The following is a 23,470-nucleotide window of genomic DNA, read 5'->3' as shown; positions in this document are numbered from 1 at the left end:
GAGATGCTTTTATTTTATATATTTATAAACCTAAATGAAGAGGATACATCCTGACCAACATCAAGTGTTTACTACCTTTTATGCCTTGAGGGGTGCACAGGAACCAGTAGATATACAAGAATAGAATTAATACAGTATCTCATCAGCTTCCTGTTAAATCTTGCTTTAATTTAAGATTTTAGTTCTTATTGCTTTATAGATTATCTGTGATGGTTAGACTATTCCAGTCTCTGACCTCACCAAGAGCAAGTGTGGGTTTCCAAGACATTTTGGAAAAAGCCCTGTGAAATACAATTACAACCAACACTGGGGAAGGCAGTTATTTCTGTTTATATTACTTTCATTGCTCTGGTAGTCTCAGCTAAAATGAAAGGACAGTGTATCAGAAAACAACTAAACATGCAGGTAACTGGTTTGAAGGAATGATACTATAAAAGAGGCACTCTTCTTGCTTATTGTGATGTTCCTGAGGCTGTTTTAAAGGGTAAACTATCTGGTTTTGTATTTAATTCCTTGCCTTCAACTTGTATTTTATAATAGGCAAATGCATCTTTTTTGTTAAACATACTGGGTTATCTGTTCTTGGGCATCCAGCAAGAGAACTGTGGCAGAAATTACTTTTAAGATTGTTGTGAACAAAGGTCAACAAGAAAATAAATTACTCCAAGTAGTCGTAATGGTATCAAAAGTGATCTATAAAATAAGGAGGTAACTACAAATTTGAGTGTAGTGCAACTCCCGAAAACTCTGAAAGCCAATTTTAATCAACTTTTCCACCTATCTTTTTACAGGCAAGTATAAAGATAGAACCAAAAGAGCTTGAAGGGATGGATAAACATCCCTCAAAGTCCATTGATATTACTGGATTTATTCTCAAACAGTTTGGTTGCAGGGTTAGATAGGAGTTAAGTCTCAAAATCCAGGAAGGAGGTAAAGAGCAAGAGGTGAATAAACCTAGTTGTTGACTAGTATACTGGCTGTCCCACAATGCTGCCGTGTCTCTTACTGAAGTGATGTAAGACTGACAGTGCTCACCTAGGTATCAAAGTGAAACACAACATGATTATGTAGACTGTTAGAGAACAGGTAGGCAGATGTTTGTATGCTCTGGTTTGTGATATTAGAGCCTGCTATCAATGCAATTTTAAACTTGGTTAGAGTGCCATAAGCATACATAGCTAAGGTTGAGAGTCTGTGGAGCTCACAGAAGTCACAGATTCCGTGGCTTTCTGAGACCTCCATGACTTCTGTAGCTGCAGCAGCCGGTGTGGCTGATCCCAAGACCACCTGAGCAGTTGGCCCCGGGGGCTGGCCAAGCAGCAGTGGCCCGGTGTGGCTGGCCCTGCCCGGGGGCTGGCCTGGAGGCCTTTGGAGTAGTGGTCCTGGGGGGCCTTGGTGCAGCAGGTGGCCGGGGACAGTCAGCTCCTGCTGTTGGAGAAGGGGCCAGTGGTCATGCCCCTCCCTCCCACCCGCCCGCTCAAGCAGTGGGGCTCCAGGAGCAGCTAAGATTTAGTCAGAAGTATTTATAGTAAAAGTATGAACAGGTCACGGCTGTGAATTTTTGTTTATTGCCTGTGACCTGTCCACGACTTACTAAAAATACCCATGGCTAAATCTTAGCACATCACAAAAATGTATAAGGTTATGTGGAAAGAATAAGGTCTCTGTTCTGAAGCTTAGAGGCTAACTTGGACAAAACAATACATGGGACAACAGTTCAAGTGCCTGGAAACATTGTACCCTCTCCAGTGGAGAGCTGAATGTAAGCAGAAGAGAGACTTGAAGGAGGAGAAAACATAGTACATGAGAGAAGGGAGTCTGTCAGTCATAGGGGATGTCTGTTGCTGATCAGAGTGGAAGAACTGAAGTTGATCTGTAATTGCTTATTTCTTTTCCACTTAAAAATCAATATAAATGTACTTGCATAAATTGGATAATGAATGTACAACTGGACAACTTTGTCATAGAATTCCTTGCAAAGTGTTTTAGATACATCCACATATGAACAGTTTATGGACATATGTGCACTCGCTTATTTTTATGAATTTGTTCCTCAGTCAAATGTAGTCACAAAGTTTTCCTCAAGAGCCAGAGTGAATTGAATCACTAGTGAAACCAACATCTATAGATATTTTTAGGGTATGAAATATGTATTAAACCTTTCACAGTGCTGTTATATGCATGAAAAAAAAAAATAAACCCAACCACCTCTTGTGATCTAGCTCCATGTTTGAACTGGGACGTAATAGTCCATTTCTTCTGGTTGCGATACTGCAAAATGGTGGATTTTGGGGGCATTTCAGTGATGTGTAGCTAGGGGAACATAAAAAGACAATAGATTCTTCTCATAAGGGCCTCTAAATACTCCCAGTTGTTTGTTGCACCACCGTGTGTTGCTGAGGTTCCCAACCTAGTGGAAAGCCTCACCCTCCTTTGACAGTGCCGCCATAAGAGCTCCTAATGTCTGGTGTCAAGAGACGGCAGAGGTTATAAAAGTGCACAGAAAGTGCCACTGCTTCGGCTTCTTCCGTTGGTCCCAGCCCAAAAATTGAAATATGCAGAGTTTCTTTGAGTGTTGTTAGGTTACTTACCAGTAACTTTCTTTATATAGCATTTTTTTCTGTAGGTCTCAAAGCACTAGTGAAGTAGATGAGTATTATCCCCTTAGTGATGTGGAACTGAGGTGCACAAGGTTAAGGTTAAAACCTTATTCAAGACCATACTGTAAATTAGCGGTGGAGAAAAAAACTTGGATCTAATTCCTCAATCTGTGCCCCATCCACTGGACCGTGTTGCTTCCAAATAAACAGATGAATGCCATCTTTATTTTACCACCCTCATTTATGTGTCTCTGTGCATAAGTGTTGGATGGGGGCAAACAGGAGCAGAAAATGGGGACACCTGCTATCAGGAATTCAGGAAACTTAGATTTTGCAAGTTTTACATATTTTTTGTTAATCCACTGGTGAAAAATGGCTCATAGCACTGATAGTTCAGGGGCTACCAACATCAAAAATTTTAAATAAAACTGTTAGTTCTTATTAGAAAAGGTGTATACATTGCTCTGTCTTCATGTGGAAAACCTGCATTAAATTCCCTGATCTGATCTTGTGCTCCCATTTGAGAAGAGCTGCAGAGAAAACACTGTGTTCCGGGGTTCTCACAACAAAAACTTTGGTGGCCTCAGAGTGTGGCCACCAACTCTTGCTGGTGGCTGCTCTGATGCTTTTTCCTAAAATACGTTAGGAAAAACAAATAAATATGCACATATACATGTCCAAATCAGTATAATTTATTTATGTAGGGCTTTATGCAGACTCAATCATAAAAATAATGTACAGTTGTCTGTATTCTTTACTAGACCTAAACAGAATAGAAACACAAGGTGCTCCCCGCCACGCCCCTGCCCTCAATCACCACTGAGGAGGCTGTGGCCACAAGAAAAGCCTGTGGTGAGAAATGCTGGTCTAGGAAGTGCTTTATGTTGCTCAGTACTGAGCAGGTGATTGGGATTTGCCAGTCTGATGTACATAATGTTTTTGTGAGTATGTTTACACTACAAAGCCTCCGGTTTTAAAATACCGGGCATGCGCTCACACAGAAAGGGGAGCATGCATGAGCACTGCATCAGGAAAGCATGTATGGGAGCACTGGCCACATCTATGTACGTGCATTAGTATCTGTCTGCAGACCAATCCTGATCCTGGTGCAGTTCAGTGGCACTCTGAGCAACCTGGTTACTTGGAGGGGCTCTTGGGCACAGGATAGAGCTGCTTTCTGCTATAGTTGTACTTCACCTTTCTTGTCCCACCCCCTTTCAAGGAGGTTGGCCTATGCCACTGCTGTTACCTTATTCTCCACAGTCCCACAAAGGGGTGTGGGGTGGAAGGGTCACTTACCTTTGTTTTCCTGGCACATAGCCTCTTCTGCTTTTCCCATGTCCTGCAAAAGAGCTTAAAGCAGCCAGGGTTCTATCTGAGCCTGTGGAAGGTTCTGAATGGTGAAGATGAAGGGGACCCATGGACTGCCCCATGAATTACTTCCAGGCACCCTTGAAGTGTCCAGAGTTGAAAGGGGGCTGTGCCAGTCTTCCTCCCCAAGTTGTGTAAGAGTCTGGGAAAAGAGACACTTACCTTTCCCCAAACTCAGATTGGCTTTGCCGCTCCTCCTGTTAACCACCTTTTTGTCAAGGCCTGGAGAAGAATGTGGTGGTGTGCTTCCTCAGGGCATTGCACAAGCCATGAGATTCTAGTGTGCCAGACCGCAAAATGGACTAAATGTGCTGTGCTGTCAAAGGCACAAAGCAAACTGAAAACTAGAGGTTTTTTGTTTATTTCAGGTGTTGTAATGTTTTCTATTTGTAAGAGTAGGTTAAAATATGACTTATTTAGAACATTTTAAGTTTCTGTAGAAGAAATGCATATTCAAGAGTAGGTTTTAAATTCTTGTCTCAGTGTGGGTTGGCAGACGCTAATGTCAAATGAAGGAGATGCATAGTGTGTAGAGGAGCAAAATGGCTTATTGCATTATGAGGACCACCCCCTGACCTATGTTAGAAACCATTTCAGTATCAGCCACTTGTCACTATCTCTCGATGGAAGGTAGAAACTTCTGAGCACAAAGCAGAGAGATCAGATCCTCAGAAAGGGGGTCTGCAAGCAAAACTTCCATTGTAAATTTCAAGAAGTCTGTGCTGCTTGAATCTCTCTGAAGTAACTTAAAATGGCATTACTACATTAATAGCTCCTTTTAACACAAAGTATAGCTCATGTAGTTATCACAAATAAGTATTCAGTGAGGATCAGAGCTAATAAAGTGAAAACTGAGGCTTATGGTGGAATTTAAAAATGGATGATTTGGAGGGATAAAGGGAGAGTTCTAGACAGATGGGGGGGGGGGTCACATAGCTGAAAATGATCATTCTTCCCACCTCTTCTTCCAAAAACTGACACCTCATGCTAAGAGTTGCACAAAATTAGCACTTTTAATTAGTGTCTACAGCTTTTCCTTCAGAGGCTTTAAAGCATAACTACTTTAAATTTGCTTGCTGAAAAGGGATTCTTTTAATTCTTACATGTATATTAGGAGTAGTTCTTGAAGATAGGGTGATACTTTCATTCCTGCTAAAACATAAAAGGATTTGTGTGCCTGCACTACCAGTTAAGCATTTATTCATTTGAAGATTGGTGCTAAGGAAGAATGCTGTAATGAAATTATCTCCTTTATTTAAAACTTCCTTTGCACAGAAAATTACTCATCGCAGTGTTTTATAATCTAATAAACATCTGATGGGCATGAGAATTCAATCTTAAAATAAAAAAAATACTGTGGGCTTGTCTACACTTGCAAGGTTTGTTGCCAAAAAAGGCTTTTGGCGATAAAAATGGCTTTTGGCGACAAAACAGTGATAGCGTACACACTGCAAGGTACTGTATGCAGCTGCTCTGTGAATGCACAAAGCACTGATAAGTTGCTGCTGTCCATATTACACTTGGGTGCCTGCGATTCATCCTCTGCTAACTTTGTGAGTAACTCTGCGAGTAACTGTGCTGCCATGCGTGATGTCCTCATGACAGCTAACAGCACATAAGAGAGAAGTGCGGGATCCATCCTCTCTCACCGCAGATGCTGGCGTGCGCTACAAAAGAATGACAGTTGGAAAAACGGCGCAAAAGAAAGCCAGAAACCATTGGAGGGGTGGCGGACAGAGTGGTTCATGACGGTACATTTTGCACATCCCAGGATGCGCTGTGCTCTGTTTCCATATTCCCACAATGCCTAGTGACGGATGTTGTTGCCAGGCACTGTGGGATACATACCCAGAGTCCATTGCTCTCACTGTCGACAAATGTGGACGCAATCTGTTGACCGTGGGAGCAAATGTAGACACACTTTGGCGACTTTGCTTTTGTTAGGTTTTTTTTCCCCTTGTCAACATTAGTTTCATTGACATAACTTGCCAGTGTAGACCAACCCTGAATCTGGTTGGTTCAAGTATTCAAAACTAGGTGAAGTAATCAGTAATGTGGAAGAAGAGATATTTAGACTTAAGTACGTGATGTGGCATTTTGACATGATCATGACCAATAAGAACTCCTCTTACATAAAATGAAGAATTTGAAGGAGGCATAAATGTACTGCCTGGAGAAGGAACTGATGCATTCAGACTTCCGTTGTGGCCTTGTGCAAATTGTTAGAGCTCTGGCTTGAGTCCCCCAAGTGGACTATCACGAGTATTGTATTGGATCCAACTTTTGGATCCCATATACTTCCAAACCAACTAGGTTTGAGCAGCATCCAGACATTCTCTAGTCCTGGCCACCCAGGCACACTCTCAGGGTGCAGACTCCCTGTCTGGCGTCCCTCATTTGGCTGCAGAACCCATCATGAACACAGGGCCCTGAGGCCAGTGTTGATACTCCTAAGCCTCCCCAGTAGCTAATGCATGCTCTCCCATCCCTGCAAGCATTCTGGTTTATAGTTCGGTCTTTTGGGGACCATGTGACAATTTTAAAGCAAGGAACTCAGACTTTTTAAAGAAAGGAACGTGTGGGTTTCTGGGCATAGAGGATTCCTAGAATCATAGAATATCAGGGTTGGAAGGGACCTCAGGAGGTCATCTAGTCCAACCCCCTGCTCAAAGCAGGACCAATCCCCAAATTTTTGCCCCAATCCCTAAATGGCCCCCTCAAGGATTGAACTCACAACCCTGGGTTTAGCAGGCCAAGGCTCAAACCACTGAGCTATCCCTCCCCCCAGAGTTAATGGTTCTGTCAGAAGGCAGTGCTGTTTGTTTGTATTTCTGTATTACTGTAGTGCCGAGGGGCCCTAGACAGGGACCAGGACCCTGTTGTGCCAGGCACTTTTCAGACACAGAACACCAACAGAGTAGAACTATTCATTGTTGATTCAATGTTCCTTGGTGGCCTTGTCTTGTCTTTCCAGCATATTACCTTGCTACATGTCAGTTTACTACTACCAGATTATGATTTAATTCACTATCATTGTTATAAGTACAAATAGCATAAAACCAAATGGAATTCGTGACTGGACACAGACATATTCCCCAAACTGTCACACAGGTCACTTACTTTGTTTCCCCATAGGAAAATTGAGGAGAATACCTAGCTCTTCATATCACAATCACAGTATTCACACCTTAAATTAATCCACAGATCTCTCACACACCTCAACCAAGCAGAGATAACTTCTGCCTCCACAGTTCTGTGCAGCTACACCTGATTTCAAACACATGCACTTTACCTGGAGTGCATCGCAGATAATAAATGCGTGGACTGCTCTCATATCCCCTCTTGCTACTGACAATACACTTTATTATAAAACTCATGTGTCACAATTCAGGGAAACTGCACATGTATTTTTCCCTCCCTGGTCCACCAAGGGCACCCACTTTTAGGCTTTTGGCTCCCATATGTCACCTCTCCTGGACAGAGCCTGTGTCTGTCATTGTGTCCCGTCCCCGTCCCCCCGACCAGGGTTTTTCCAGGCTGCATAGTTCCCTGACTACATTTGTGGTGGTCCCAGTAAATCAGGCTGTCTAAACAGGCCAGTGTCTGTGCTTTGCTTTTTCCTCACAGGCTATAAACAGCACAGGCGCTGGCTTCCTCCGGGCCCCAGGGGTGCTCAAGTCCCCGCCCCACCCCTTCACCCAAGCCCCCACCCTGCCTCTCACATTTCCTCCCCATTCCCTTCCAACGCCTCCTGCACTCTGTGAAACAGCTGATTGTGGTGGGAGGGATGTGCTGGGAGGGATGGGGGGAGGAGCTGATCGGCGAGGCCACCAGTGAATGGGAGACACTGGATGGGGGGGGCGGGGAGCTGGTGGGTGCTAAGCACCCACTAAATTTTTTCCTGGAGTACCCACAGAGTTGGCACCTATGATAACTTACAGAACCGTGAGCAATTACTGTTTATCACACAGCCTTTTCTAAGCAGATGTCTATACTTAAAATGCTACAGCTGTGCTGTTCTAGCCCTTCAGTGTTGACCAGTGGTTCTCAAACTGGGCTGGCGTTAGACTTGTTGGGGCTCAGGGCTGAAGCCTGAACCCGACAGCTTCAGCCTTGGGTGTCAGCGCTTAGGTCATAGGCCCCCTATCTTGGGCTGAAGCCCTTGGGCTTTGGCCTTCCTGCCTGGGGCAGTGGGGCTTGGGCAGACTTCAACTTTGGCCCCCCCTCCTCGGGTCATACAGTAGTCTTTGTTGTCAGAAGGAGGTCGTGGTGCAATGAAGTTTGAGAACACCTTGTGTAGACACTACCTACCCGGAAGGGAGGGGTTTTCCTGTTGGTGTAGGTAATCCACCTCCCTGAGAGGGGTATCTAGGTTGATGGAATAATTGTTCCATCTACCTGGCTCTGTTTATGCTGGGGGGCGAGGTTGGCTTAACTATGTCACTCAGGCATGTGGATTTTTCACACCCCTGAATGTAGTTAAGCTGATTTAATGTTTTAGTGCAGACCAGGCCTAAACAAGCACATATTCTTAAGTTGAAAACAACCTACACTCATGCTAATAAACTTACCAGAAAGCACGCCTTTCCTCTCCTCAGCTCCAGGAGGGCTCTCGCAGGAGTCAGGCCTTCAAAACCCCACAAAGGGTTTTTTCTGTGGTTACAAGTTCTTAACAGCTTTAATTCAGAACAAGCACACCCATGCATAGGTTAGTTTTTCTTCTATACAGTTTGGGCCTTTGATCTTCAGGGTCTGGGAACAAGTAATCAATAAACAATGGTCCCTTCCTCAGGGCATAGCTTCAAAAGGAGGAGTTTTGCATAACTGGAGGTGGGAATTTGCATTCTCTAGAGATTCCTCAGGTAAATACTTGATACTGTTTGTCCCGAATATCTATTCTCTCCTGGCCTGTTGTTCAGTACAGTCCTTTGAAGTTCATATGCTTCCCAGGGTTCACATCCCATCTCCCTCTTAGGGAGGTTACATGCAGTCCCAGCCTACAGTAATATGTAACCTTTTAATTAATACAATAAACTCTAAAGATACTTACTGGATTATGTTTAAGGTTTTGCAAGGATATTGCAGGAAATTGCCATATCTGTCACACCCTGTTACATAATGTACACAATTCTTCACTGAAGTGATGCATTCTGCATCCTGAAGGTACACATGCAGCTCTTCCCTTTGTTCACATGCATCGGGTGTGTGTGTGAAATTATAGCTATCCTCAATCATAATCACAGCTCTGTCACATATCACAATAAAACCCACACATGGCCTCATATTACTAACACACCTTTACCAAGCAGGCCCAACTACTGTCTCCACCTATTAGTGTAGGAGCACTTAACAGCCAATACACTGACTTGTACCTGGAGTGTATCCAAATAATTGCCATTGGCTACTGCCAGTTCCATGGAACAGAGGGGACATGGTGTGGGCAACTGTGTTTATTCCTTTTTGCTATTTAGTAGTGTTAAGTGAAATCTTGCAGGGGTTGTAAAACAAGGTGAAGAGCTTGCATGTTTAAGCAACTGTGGAGTTGGCAGAATAAAGGTATGTGTGTTAATAGGGCATATGACACATTGCTGAAAGACAGTAGAGTTAAAGTTGCATGGGCAACCTTAACTGTGCATGTCCTGGTTTTTAGAAGCTTAAGTTTTGCTCAATTCGGTATTCTGCAAGGTGGTGATGTACCACCAAGCAGCAACTCTGATAATGTGTTTTGCCATTGAATTTATTAGTTTCTTTTAACAGGAGAAGATACGTTAGGAGTTGGTTATTTAGGCAGTTGTACATATCACGTCCTGCAATTTGTGTACTGAGCTAGCCACCCCCGTCAGCTGGGCCACACTCACCCTGCTCCAGCACATCATGCCTCAACCCATTCAGTGTGTGCGTTCCCCACTCCAAGCTGTAAGTGGGCCTTCCCACCACAAGCAGGGAATGCATCTCCCAGAAGTCTTCGCTCCCTGGTGTGCAGATGTTTCTGTTGCTGTTACTTCACCCTTTTATAATCTGACATGAATCCAATGGCTGGAGCAAAGGAAAACTATGGTACAGGAGAATAGCTGTGTGCAGGAAGGTTGGCAGAGCTGGGAGTTTCGGATAATTGCAGTGCACTGGCAGAGCTGGAGGCTGCAGGGGGTTGTGTGGGGTGCTGGCAGAGCTGAGGCTGCAGGGCACTTGGGGGAAGTGGCAGAGCTGGGGGTGCCATAGCTTTCTTATGAGCCCTCAACCTCTTTCACCTGCCCTGCTATCCATCCCTATTTATCATAGAATCCTGGACATGTAGGGCTGGAAAGGGACCTCAAGAGGTCATATAATCTAGCCCTCCTATGCTGAGGCAGGACCAAATACACTTACACCATCCTTGACTGGTGTTGTCCAACCTGATCTTAAATTCTCCATTGCTGGGGATTACACAACCTCCCTCTGAAGCATGTTCCAGGGCTTAACTACCCTTCTAGTTAAATATTTTCCAAATATCTAACTTAAATCTCCCTTGCTAAAGATTAACCCCATTACTATTTGTCCTACTTTCAGTAGACAGGGAGAACAGTTGATCACCATCTGCTTTATTACAGCTCTTAGCGTAGGTCCCTCCTTCGGTGGTCTTTTCTTAAGACTAAACATGCCCAGTTTTTTTAATCTTTCCTCACAGATCAGGTTTTCTAAACCTTTTTCCCATTTTTGTCACGATTTATAGAGATTCTCCCACAAGAACATAGTGAAGAGCTTAAATTCATTATATCTGAAGGATAGTTAGTCTCCCAGATGTCGCTACAGGCTGCATTAGATGCTTCTGATACAGTAGCACGTTCAATGGCCACTTCCATAGCCACGCTGCTGCTCTGCTATAGTTTGAGCATTGCTTGATGTTTTAAAATATGGCTGTCCTAAGGGCTCTAAACTCCACTTACTTTCCTGAATTATCTTGAAATTTGCTGTGCTTCATAGGACTGTGGAGATAAGACTAGTGGTCAAAATTTGGCATCATTTGGGTAAGGGTTCTCTGAGAGAGAGACACCATTAAAACAACCAACCTCCTCTCTCTGCCCCCCCCAACCCTAAAACCAAGTTGTCTACAAAATCACCTTGTTTTAAGATTTTTGTGTGTGTGCACACCATGGGCTCAAATTAAGCCTCTAATCATGCCCAAACTGACCTCAGCCATTCAGGATTTATCTCAATCTGCCATCCCTTTAAGCAATATTGGGATGGAAAAGAATCTGTAGAAGCATATCTGGCCAAGTCCCAGAGTAGCTGAGGGATACAACATAAACCCCAGCCGTTCTCATTGACTGTGCGTTCAAGTCTGCTGTTTGTAGGCATCTGGGAGTGACTGCTGGGCATAAATATAAAGTAAACAATGAAAGAAGGTAATTATTTTTTCAGTTTGGCATGAAACAGCTTTACCAGAAGATGCTAAGCTATTTCATAACTAGTAAATCCATGTGTGAATTGTTAGCTTCCAATATGCTGCAAGGTAATGTATGGTTCATGTAAAGTTTACTTCAGAAAGTAAGAGTCCATTAGTCAAGGGGTTCCTCAGAAGATAAAGAGATTAAGAACTTGGTATATACCATGACAGTGAATCGGGAACAGTTTCTGATGCCAGTGATGGGTCACTTCACCATTGGCTTTCTCCTCTCTTCTACACCCTGCAGACACTCATAAAAGTGGGAGAGAGGGATGCCTTGAGCAGTTAGGGACAGTGTCTGGCCCATATCTAGGATTGGCCTTTAGCTGTGTTACCATGTGACAAAGGCTTTGTTTGCCTTAGACTTCAAAAGGATTGGGAAAGTACTTTTGGTACAGCAGGTGGTAATGAGGTGTTCCATAGAGACAGCTCCTTCATAGGAATGTGTTGGCTCTTGAGGGCCTTTGTGTCTGTTCACACAGGGAGGGTGTGAGGTCTCCTTCAAGTGGGTTAAGGGGGGGTCTGCTAGTCAAGGATGGACTGGCATAATTGATTAGTTCTGTTGGTTGCTGTAGTAGATAGAGCTGTAATCTGAGTTGTGTGTTTGAGTTGCAGTACCTTTTACCAACGACTTCCTTGAGGTAGACTTAGGCATCCACATAGCCTTCTGTACCTCTGCATCATAGTCTGTTTATATGGCCGTTGGAGGAGCCTTCTCGAGACCCAGGTCGTGGCAAAAAAAGATGTCTCCCTCTGCAGCCCTTCTGATCTGTGGAGACCTTCTTTTGTCTTGTCAGATCCATCTGGGGGTTGTTACAGTAGGATGTTTCCTTTAGAACTCCAGGAAGCAAAGCTACAGTGCAAGCGTTGTAGAGAAAAGTGACTTGCAGGGATCTGGTTGACTTTATAACTGCCAAGAGAGGAGAAAAGGTTGCCTTATAGAAATGGGCTCACAGGCAGTGCAGTACTTGAATCAGATGACATGAACCCCTCAAAAAACCTTCCGTGGAAATGTTGCAGGGTGTCTTGATGTGATTAGGCTTAGGACGCTATTGTCAGAAAACCTTTGCGCACAAAAGTGAATACTTGGCACCCCTGTGCTGATGCTTTCACAATGTTTCACAATGCCAAAGTGCGTAGGGATAAGGAGAGCCATTCTTTGCATACTAACAGTGTGGGGGTTTTTTGTTTGTTTTTTTTGGCCAGGTACTCATGAAACTCTGTGTAGATAATTGAGTTCTATTGCCCTCACAAAACTAGTGTAGCATCAAGGAGAAATATTCTCATGTAAACTTACACCTGCTACACAGGAGATTGTGAAATGTTTCTTACAGGCTTTGAGTAGCCATGAAATGATGGGACAAATCATCACATGGTCCTTGCTTAGCAACCTGAAGCATAGCTCTGACAGCTGTCAATCTCCTGCACCACTTTTCTCCCTCAAGAAGGGCTCCCACTTGTCCAGCTCTGTATGCCGGACTTCTTTCTTGCACTGTGCAGAATTTACAAAGCTGAAGCTATTACAAGCTGAAAAACAGTATGGAAATACTGAGGACTGCAGTATATCATGAGTGAGACAGTGTAGGGATTTTTTGTTATGCTGTGGAGGGGAGGATACCTTTACTGAACCGGGGGAAATAAGAGGTAGTGAGTGGTGGAGTATGTTGCCTCCACAGTGGGTGCCAACACTTTTATTAAAACAAAATCTAGAAAACATATCAAAGTTAAGATGATAAACTAAAAATAAAACTATCAGATCAAATTCAGATCATATCACACAAGTTAATCTCAGTAATGGATTGGAGTTACATCATTAAATTAATACCAAAAATAATTAATCATTGTACATTTTAAGGTGTATAAGAACATGGCTGTCCATTTGGGTATAAATCCTAACTAAAGAATTTTACCATAGTCAATCAAATCTATAATTTGAAGCCGATTAAATATCTTAATACTGAAACCAGTATTAAAACTTCCTTCGTAGCCACCACATAGGAATTAAAGTCTGACACTTTCCTCTCCTCCATATCCCTCAAAGGAGATATTACAATATGGACTTCAACATTTGTCTATCAAGAGTTCTGTTAAACTTCCTATCTACCAGAAATTAGAGACGATAATCTCAAGTCTCTCGGGACCTTTAAACACAGAACATACTCTAATGAGTGTCTTTGAGACAGTATTTAGGGCCGTTTAAACCTGAGGAACTCCTTTCAGATGCCTTCCCTGGGCTTGTTGTATGGATGCTCATACCAGATGTGTGCACACAGCTACACTTACTTTCACACCCTAAAAATAAAAAGACTGGTACATCTCCCAGTTAATAAAAAAACAAAACAACCCCGAGTAAAATATAGAAACTGGAAAAATAAGACACTTGTTTTCACAAGGAGTTCATGAACTTTTCAGCATTTGCGTGCAGCCTGCTGGACGCTTGTAGAGTAGGAGTTGGAATGGCAATTAATACAGTGATGTTCTGCTGGCACAATGTTTCCCACTAGTGGGCTGCCTCTGGTGCAGGGAGAGACTGGTTAGAGTCTGGAATGGCTTGTGGATGTTGAGGCTTCCTCTCCCCAAGGTGATCACTCTTGGAAATTCTGGAGCTTCAGTCTTCAGTTTTCTTGTTGATCAAAAGGCAAGGATTCTCTGTGTTACCTTTTGATTCATATGATTGATGAATTTTGCTTGTTCCATCCAAGGCTTTTGGGCCAGTCAGATGTGAGACCATTGTTAACAAGCATCAATGTTGGAAAAGTCCCTCTAAGCCAGAAATTAAAAACAAACAAACACGTTTTCCATATCACAGTGACTCTTGGTCTGTGATCCTGCAAAAATCAGAAATCCAGACACGTAAAACCTCTTTTGAGGAGGCTGACATGGTCTTATTTGGATGAAAAGTCTTAAGATGATACTGTGTCAATAGTTTAGGGAAAATTCAGATCAAACCCTTATAAAAATAACTAATAGGAAAAACTTTACCTTAACAAAACCAGTCACTATATTAATTTATTAGCAAAAATAAAATTAATTAAAACATGACATTTCATCATCTCCACTTTCTTCTCTGCTAATCTAAGTGTAGACAAATGCTCTTATTCTTGCAGATAAAGCAATTTTAGTTTCTTATGAAATCTACATCATGATAGAGAAAAGTTACTTTAAAACTAATCAAGAAGCCCATTTATAATATAAAATTAATCCTATAGAAGGTCTATACAGCCATATAAGTTATGCTTCTCACAATTGGTGGGATTCTCTTCCCATCAAATCCATTATAGGGTTCATAAACTGTCTTCACTTTCCATCACAGTGTACTTCTTTTCCTGAAACCTCTCTCTCACCACTAGCTTGATCCCAGGTAATACCAAAATATAATTAAAGCTCTTTAAATATAGACAGATTGCTCCCACTCTTGGGGAAATTTTGTACTATAGATTTGCCCCACCCACTTCGAAATGTTTGGGGAAGAAACCTCTCGGTGGCTAGCCTCCTCGTTCTTTGCTATTTATTATATTTGCCAAACATCCTGTCAGAACTGGGACCTCGTATGAGATGCTGTTCAAACATATAGGTAGAGTCCTGCAAATCTGCAGAAATCTGCTTTATAACCACAGACTATGTTTGCGGATCAGATGCGGATACAAATTTTGTATCCATGCAGGGTTCTACATTTAGGTAGATACGTCTCTGCCCCCAAAGAGCTACAGTCTAACTAAAAATAAACTCTCAAAGTGGGTGTTACAAAGAGGAAGAGGGTAACAGTATTTGAAGGTTTTTAGTTCTTCCAGTGCCTTGCTCAAAAAATGTCCCCAATTCACACTCCCCAGTTGTATTCCAAGATCCATTTCATATGCTATCTTCTTTTTCTGCCCCTGCATACTGCAGCTGATATCAAAGGGGGAGATCATTTGCTGGAGTTAACTAGCTTTAAAACTGCACATGTGAGACTAGTAGGGCATGGAATAGACAAGCTACATCTCCTGACTTTGTTTCAGCAGTGATTCTTGTTTCAAGATACACAGAAAAAAGAGAATTGATTCCTGTAGTAGGTAGTGTAGAGCAATCCAAGTTAAACCGTTACTTACAAATTTGGTACCATTTAAATGCCTAGGAAACAAATCTGTAATTCACTCACTGCTTTTTTTGATTATGAAGCTCTTTCAAGTCTCAAACTGGAATTGCACTGCAAACCCCAAGATAACAGCTCACTTGTCACTTTGCATTTGATGTAAATTCTAATTAAATTTTAACTAGCCATTTAAATTTTTTTTGCAGAGCAAATTCGATTAAAAAATATAAGAAAAGTATATGGAAGATGTCTGTGGTATCGTTTGCGGTTATTAAAACCACAACAAAACATAATTCCTACAATAAAGTAAGTATATTTCATTTGGGTAACTTCTCATTTAAATTACTACTGTATTTTGTATTTTTTTTACATAAATTTAAAGTTTTAATTAAAGCATCTGGAACTAGTTCTATAATAAAGTAATAGGTTTCATAACCTTTTAAAGAAAGGGACTATTAGAATCTGCTACAATTGCATAATGAAAATTTGTTAATTATTAATATCTAATAGGGCTTGAAATTCAGAGAGAAGCCACTCATGTTACAGCTTCTTAAATTCCTGTTCAGTTAACCTAGTAGACCCCAACAGTAATCAACAATTTCTCCTGGATCTTATCAATAATGGAGCAGAATTCTGTTGTCCCTTTCCTCAAAATACCAATACTATTGATGTCCAGTTAAATACAATACATAGAAAGATGTTCAAATGTTTTGCTCACTTAAATGTAATGCCTGTGTTTTTATCCCCCACTATTTGTTACGCTTTCTCACATCTCCTCCTCTCTCTTCCCTTTCACTTCCCAGCTGTTCAGTTTTATTCCTTTTTTCTGTATTTTGCTTTTTTTTTAAAAAGCAGAACTTGCATCCATTATTAGGTGCAAAATATTCTATGTAAATGAGGAACAGAGACTTTCTTGTTTGTTAGTCTGTTCTGTTTGTTGAAGGAGATTTTTTGATTTGTGGAGGTAGAGGGTGTGGAAGTGTAGAAACTCACTGTTTTGCTTGTCTATGTAAACAGCAATAAAAAAGCCCAGTCATTCAACAGACGAAACCATTTTATCACCAAGGGTATTTGTTCTAAAACTGGTTTTTTGGATCTCATTATTTAATGTGGGGTCCTTAAGTTTTTTTTATATAAATTAGCCTCACAAATTACCTGTACAGTGTTATGTTAGAAGTAAGGAGGATTGTGTGTATTTTATTTTACCCTTCATATTCTTTCTAAACAGGAAAGCAATTCTTCTTGCTGGATGGGCGCTGTTTCTGTTTCTTGCATACAAAGTTTCAAAAACAGACAGAGAATATCAAGAATACAACCCTTATGAAGTCTTACATTTGGACCCAGTAAGTAATAGTGCCCTTGTTGGGTAATACACATTACTTTAATATGGCATGCTTAGGACTTGCTTTATATGTAAAACTAAGCCAAAGGAAATACTAGTGAGAGCATCCGTGAGGGTTGAAAGCATGCCTCAAGATGCAGTTAACTTTTATCTTCTGAACATTGCTAGTATGTATTTTTTAATTTGTAACTATAATACCAAAGTCCTTCAAGTCTCTTATACAGTATATTGAGATGAAGATTTCAGTTTTAATCTGTTTTGAATGACTCACGTGATCGTAGCTAAGCGTTGTCTGAAAAAATTTCAGAGCAAAAACCAGACTTGCGTGGACTGTGCCGGAGAGAATATCCTTATGGGCTGCGGACAGTCATACATATTGACAACATAGTAGACCTACCAAGAGAAGTTAGTCTGAGGTGCAACGTTGCACAAAAGCCCTTTATGCACATTAGACTTGTGGAGCAGTTTAGGTGATGTGGGTGGGATAAGCTGTATAAACAATCCCTACTTCATATGGGTTCACATCTACTTGCTGTGTTCTAGTTTTTCTTCTTAATGTAAGGTAAATTGTGCCATTTATGTAAAACTGCTGTTGAGGCACTTCCTCCTTTGTTCTAAGCTCCACAGAACTGTTACAATGGGTACTTCAGCCTGTTTGTTGTTTGGGGGCAGAACCAAACATGGCCATCACTGGCAGCAGGGGAATGCGCCGCCTGCTGAAGTTCCTTCCAGTTCATCTTTGAGTAATTGTTCACATGGATTCCACTTATGGTGTGCATATGCCCCATGCATGCAGAATTCAGATTTTTTTTGACCACTGTGTCCATTGGGGGGGTCTCACCTGCATTTTAGATGTCCTTATGCATCTTCACCCCCCACCTGAGGGCATAAAGAGTGGTGCGGATCCAACCATCCCTCAATTCCTTCTTACTGCCCATGTCAGTGAGATGGAATCCCTGCAGTGTCTGCCTGGTATTGCTATTGAAGGAAGAATGTTGCTATTTTCCCTGGTGGTCAGGAACTCATTGTTTCTAAGTGGGGGGAGATTTTCACTAGAAAGAGTGGCCTTCACAGGCAGCCAGATGCAGGCAGGCTTTCATGTCCGAGCTCTCCTTTGGGCGCACACTTTCTCAAGTGGCATCAGAACAACAAAAATAAATATGAACTGTGATCTGATACCAAAGAGTCTCCCCAGGCTTTCACAAGCAATGCAAATATGGAGAGACAAGTGTTGCACGTTTGGTTCCCCTCAACATAAAAATCTCACAGCCTAAGGGCTTCTCCCTGTGGGGTGAAAAAGACATTGGGATTTGAATCTGTTTCATGCAGGTATATGGGACTTTGATCCATGGGATCAGATGCTCTGGAAAATCAGTTTCCAGCTATCCTAGTGATACAGTGGGAAACTTACGGAAAACAGGGTATTCAAAGTAATCAGAAAAGTCAACTCGCAGTCCTGCTAGATACTGTAGAAAAGAATACAGGTCATTTGGCAAATTTAAGGAGTCTGAAGTGTTTCTTCTGTTTTACCCCTTTACATGTGGAAGCTAAAACAAGTGCAGGGTGAATAACTGCCCTCCGTGGCCTCAGATGCAGGTCTCCCAACCAGCGCTGTCTGGTGTTAGATCTCCAATTGGTGCCAGGCTTTTTCAGCAAAAGAGTTACCTATATCTTTGACCAAATGAGGTCACTATACGTTGTCCAGAGGGAGTACCCAGTGAAGCTGTGCTAGAATTACAGGAACAGCTTTGTCCCATTCCCAACTTCATCAATCCTGGAAAGGCCATGACATGAATGAAATCATCCATCAACTACTTCAGATCAGAGTATTACAACCTGTTCCCCATCCTATTTCTAGCCTGAGAAAATCAGGGACAAACAAAGCAGAGTCCTGCCTGAAACATCTAAATAGGTTCCTAAAGGAGATTCAACTTCAAAGCATTCCCATTTTCAACCTCTGTCTCTGACAGACAGTCTGTATTGTGAGGCATTCACCCCTCTACCTGCTGGTTGGAGTCAGAACAAAGATTGACAGTTAGCCTGTGGCCAAGACCACTCTTCTGTAGAGAACCCGAGTTTTTTTCCTCTATTTCTGGGAAGACTGGAGACCTAGTGGTCTTCTCTTTATAGCAATGCCTATCAGGATAGGACATAGTCACATTCAGATTTTTTTTAATTGGAGACTCCTAAAACTTTTTTTTTTTTAAATGCTCTGTTTGCTGGGGGTTTCTGAACCAGGTTCACCTCAGACCATGTCCTGCAGAGTGAGTTACTGCCAGAGCAGATTTGTTTTCCCCATCTTTCATGGGCTGTGGCAGGTAGGGAAAGAGAGGGTCACAAATGTTCTCAAGTCTGTCTTTTTCCTGTTCAGGAGTATTAGGACCGGATTGTCCAGCTGCAAAGAAGATCCTACAGCCACACTAAACGGCGACCTGAAGGTGCAGGGGTGGGCCAGGTCCTTATGTAGCCCTCCAGTCATGGGGCCTAAGCCGCTCAGCCAATGTGAGGGCCAGATCTATGCCAAGCCAGAAAATTGGGCTATGGAGTTAGTATGCAGTAGGCAGCACAGGCAGATCTCCTAACCCAGAGCCTTCTGTGGGGAAGAGCTGCAACTGCCTGTGATTAAGCAGATGATCTGTTTAACTCTTCCTGTCCACAGTGCAGACTGTTGGGAGAGGGGTGGGCAAGTGACCATTCATCTTCTTCCCCACTAATAGCTCCATGGGGATTACCACCCCTCTCAACCTCAGTATTGCCCTCTGAAATAATGAAGTGATTGCACTTCAGTCTGGGATGGATAGGCAGGTTACATGCCAATGAAGCATCTTTCGACAAAGGAAACAACTTTGGAAGGAGGAAGAGATTTTTTTCTATCTGCCCCCCTCCCAAACCTCCCTGCCTCTACCCGGGAGATGGCAGGACTCTTTGGAAAAGGGGTAAAATGTGACGTTGCCTTAGCCATCCTACCCTCAACCCAAAAAAATTATTGTGGCCTGAAGGGAACCTCAGGGTGAATACCTGTGGCTACGTTTGCCAGAAAAGGCAAGAAAAGAAAAAGGAAGTCTGCGGGTTCAAAATGCTCCTTAGTTCAGACTCTGTCATTGAGTCTCCCATTACAAGCAATAAGGAAGGTGCTTTTGCAGGGACTGTGGCACTTACATAAAAGGGAAAATCAAAGAAGAGGGACTCTTCCTCCTCTAGCTCATCACCAGTATATTAAAAAAAAAAAAGAGAGAGAAAAGTTTAAGGTTCATAAGATCAAAAAAGTGAAGAGATTGGAGAATGAGAGGGAGATGTGAAATTCTTTCTTCTCCTCATCCATCTTGATCCCCTTGGAAGAAGGGGAATTACCTGGCTCAGACTGAACAGAATTAGAGGATGACTTGCAAGAGAGGCTTTCCCTCCACAGGTATTTAATCATGTGTTATGGAAGGTGCTCGCCACTCTGGAAATGCTGCCTGAGACTTTTGAGGAGCCACCAATTCCAGAGTAATCCAAGAAAGCCTCTTAGAAATATTTTCCAGCTAAAGCAAAGAGAGAATTGTTCCACTGTACCTGGTATTTGAAGAAGTAATCAAGGCTTGGGTGGGCGTTTCCTAACAAAGACAAGCACCCCAAAAGACACATCGAGGTGTTCTCATAAACATTTGGTCAAAGGTAGATGTAGCAGCTGCCACTTTGGTCAAAGATTCTCTGAAGGAATGGGAGGGAGAGTTTACCATGAGAGCCAACAGACTGAAAAAATCCAGTCATTTCTAAGAAAGAACTTAGAGGCCTTTGGGCATCTGCAGCAGACTCTTGTTTTGTCAGGGTGATTCTAGCCTGGATAGACTGTATGATCCAACGAGGCCTGACTCAAGATAAAAAAACTGAAAACGAGCTTGAACAAGGTCTTGCTAGCAGTTTTCTGGATCTCCCTTAAATTAGAGACCATGGAGAGAGCCGCTAATGTGGTGTCATGAAGACACACTTGGTTTAGTGTCTGGAAAGCAGAAACACAAATAAAACACCTTGTGAGCTCAATCAAGTACATGGGGGCAAGTTGTTTCATGAGGATGTGGACTAAGCAGTAGCAGACGCTAGTGAGAGGAAACTCTCTTCTGTTTCATCACCTCCTGCCTCTTGTTACCATCTTCCTTTCACAGTTACTAGCCAATAAGAGATCCACGGATCTGGAAGAGATAGATAGAGAAATTTAAAATAGGACTATACGAGACGATCCTCAAGACTGCTCGTTGATTTCTGGTTTAAGAGCCCCATGTCCAAGAAGATGTCTTATTTGGGGGAGAGGCTTCAGAAATTTGAACACACATGGGAGATAAGGGAGTACTAGACAGTTTTACAGGGTTATGCCATCGAGGGTTAGTTAGATAAGTGAGTACTAGATGGTTCTACAGGGTTATGCCATCACAATGTTATGCAATCAAGTCCCCCAGAGACAAGTTCATAGCCTTCCCCCAGATCAAAGAATCTGATCAAAAACCTTCTATGCAGTGGAGCTGTAGAGCTGGTATCAATGAGACAGATTTTGGTGGAGTCTACTCAATATTCTCTATGTTCCCAAAGAAGGATGGGGGAAATGAGCCATATTAGAGCTCAAGTCCCTCAACAAATTGATGGAAACACTAAAGTTTATCATCATGACTCTTACCCTGGGATTTCTTGATTGCATTAGACCTCAGGGAGGTCTGCCTACATATGCCATTTAGGGAGAGCTGCTGAAAATTTCTAAATTTCTGTTACAGTGGGAAGCATTTCAATAGAGAGATCTCTCATTCAGGCAAGTGATTACCCCACGAGTCTTCACAAAGATCCTGGTGGTCTTCGCTGTTCTTGGTGGATGTTAGAGATGGGGATGTGGCCTGTCTTGCCCAGTGCATTGAGCAAGAGTTGGAAGCTAGAAATAGGATTCCAGGGTCAGAGGCCAGAGTCGAGGATTAGAGCTGAAGACAGAAGTCAGGAATCGGAACTGAGGTTCAGAGCCGGGTTACCTGGAGTGAGGCAGGATGGGAGAAGTGCAGGGGCTGATGCTGGAATAAGGAGGAGCAAGGCTGGCAACAAATAGGCACAGGAACTAATGTAGTTGTGGGCCAATGCTTTGAGTAGCTGCTGCTGGGCTTAAGAACTGATCTGCTGACGCTTCCCATCAATCAGGCAGCGTACTACAGGTTAGCTGTGCTCATAAGTTGCTGGTAGAAGGATCAGCTGCAGGCCTGATTCCTGACAGCTTGTGTGGGGCAAAGACATTCATCCTTACTTAGATCATATCTTCTGGTCCTTGTTCTTTCAGATGGCTTTTTGAGCTCTAGAGGAGATTAACATTGTTACAAGACTGTCGTTTTCTGGTGAATATAATCTCCAGTGAGTCTCCCCTCCAACCATCTCAGCAACTTCTGCATTCAGAAGTGATCCTGGACACAAAGGTGTTCACTTCAGAGGAGATACGACAGAAGATCCTCTCCTTACTTCACCATGTGTCATCAGATATCACAAAAAATCCTGACGCAATTCCTCAGTATGCTAATTTCATGTGTGGATGCCTTTCAATGGGCCAGATTTTATCTGAGAATGCTCCAAAATTTCCTCTTACCATAGTAGCAAGAAATTGCAACCAATCGAGATTGGAGAATCACCCTTCTTAGGTCAATCACTTCGTCCCTCAAATGGTGGGCTCATCCCTTTGAGATTCCAGCAGGTGAATCTGATGTCAGAGCTGGTGAGACTTGAGATCACCACTGGTGCCAGCTTGTTTTAGCCTCTGCTTTGCCTCCTAGTCCTATGCTTTCAAAAGAGATTGAATGGCATACACTGGATGTTAGGACAACTTGTGTTTCTGTGCACTTCAGATAGATTTAATCCGAAACCCACAGCTGTCTTCATCTTATCACTCGTCAGTCAAAAGGAGAAAAAAACTGGAGTGAATCCACCAGGTAACATTACTGCCCATTCTGAGGGTTCAACTACCTCTTGGGCAGAAGAGTCTTGTGCTTCATATGAAGAAATTTGAAAGGCAGCTACATAGTCATCATGGTTAATGTCCTTTCTTCTTTGAATATAGCTTTTGAGGGGTGGGGGAAAGGTACTTCAGAATGTGCTGCCACAGCAGTAATCTGGGGTCAGTCTTCCATGTATAAAGTTTGAATCCTCCTCGTACCCTAAAGGTGAGTAATGCTTTGCACATCTCACAGTACAGGTTGCAAGATATAGGAAGGAGGGGCTGGTGAGAAGAAAATTTCCTTCTTACCTGTGAGCTTTCTTTCTAATGTCCTACATATCTGATGGTCTGGTCCATTTCCAGAGATTAACTAGTTTCAGAATTGAAGCCATTGGTTCTCTCTGATAGCCAAATGCAAATTTTTAGCAGTACCTTGTTTTAGCGTTCATTGTGTGTGGAGGGTTGTGTTGTGGGGTTTTTTTTTGTTTTTGTTGCGTGCATTCTGAATGTTCAAGATCCTAAATTCAAATAAACTACCTGATGATATCTTGTCACTGTTGAGCATTTTGAAATATTAGCACTTATTACCAGCTGTCACGGAGTCACCAGGCAATTCTCTGGAACTAGTCCATACGAAGCCAGTCAGGACTCTGGGGGGGCCTCCTCTCTGTGAGCATATTGTCTCCAGGGCAAGAAGCTTACACAGCTTCGGCCTTCCTGGGGCTGA

At 42.6% G+C, this 23,470-nt stretch overlaps 1 protein-coding gene across 3 annotated transcripts in view; it reads left to right on the top strand.

The window, feature by feature from the left end:
- SEC63 (SEC63 protein translocation regulator) overlaps window positions 1–23,470 on the top strand; it is a 102,970-nt gene that overhangs the window by 4,780 nt on the left and 74,720 nt on the right. For all 3 annotated transcript variants that reach the window (XM_077812898.1, XM_077812896.1, XM_077812897.1), the window contains 2 exons: window positions 15,673–15,772; window positions 16,695–16,809. In XM_077812898.1, coding sequence (XP_077669024.1) covers window positions 15,673–15,772; window positions 16,695–16,809 — 215 coding nt within the window. The remainder of the gene's footprint in view (window positions 1–15,672; window positions 15,773–16,694; window positions 16,810–23,470) is intronic.

This window comes from Eretmochelys imbricata, chromosome 3 (assembly GCF_965152235.1).
Source record: "Eretmochelys imbricata isolate rEreImb1 chromosome 3, rEreImb1.hap1, whole genome shotgun sequence".
Classification (NCBI taxonomy): domain Eukaryota; kingdom Metazoa; phylum Chordata; order Testudines; family Cheloniidae; genus Eretmochelys; species Eretmochelys imbricata.
This window is presented reverse-complemented; position numbering and strand designations above follow the sequence as displayed.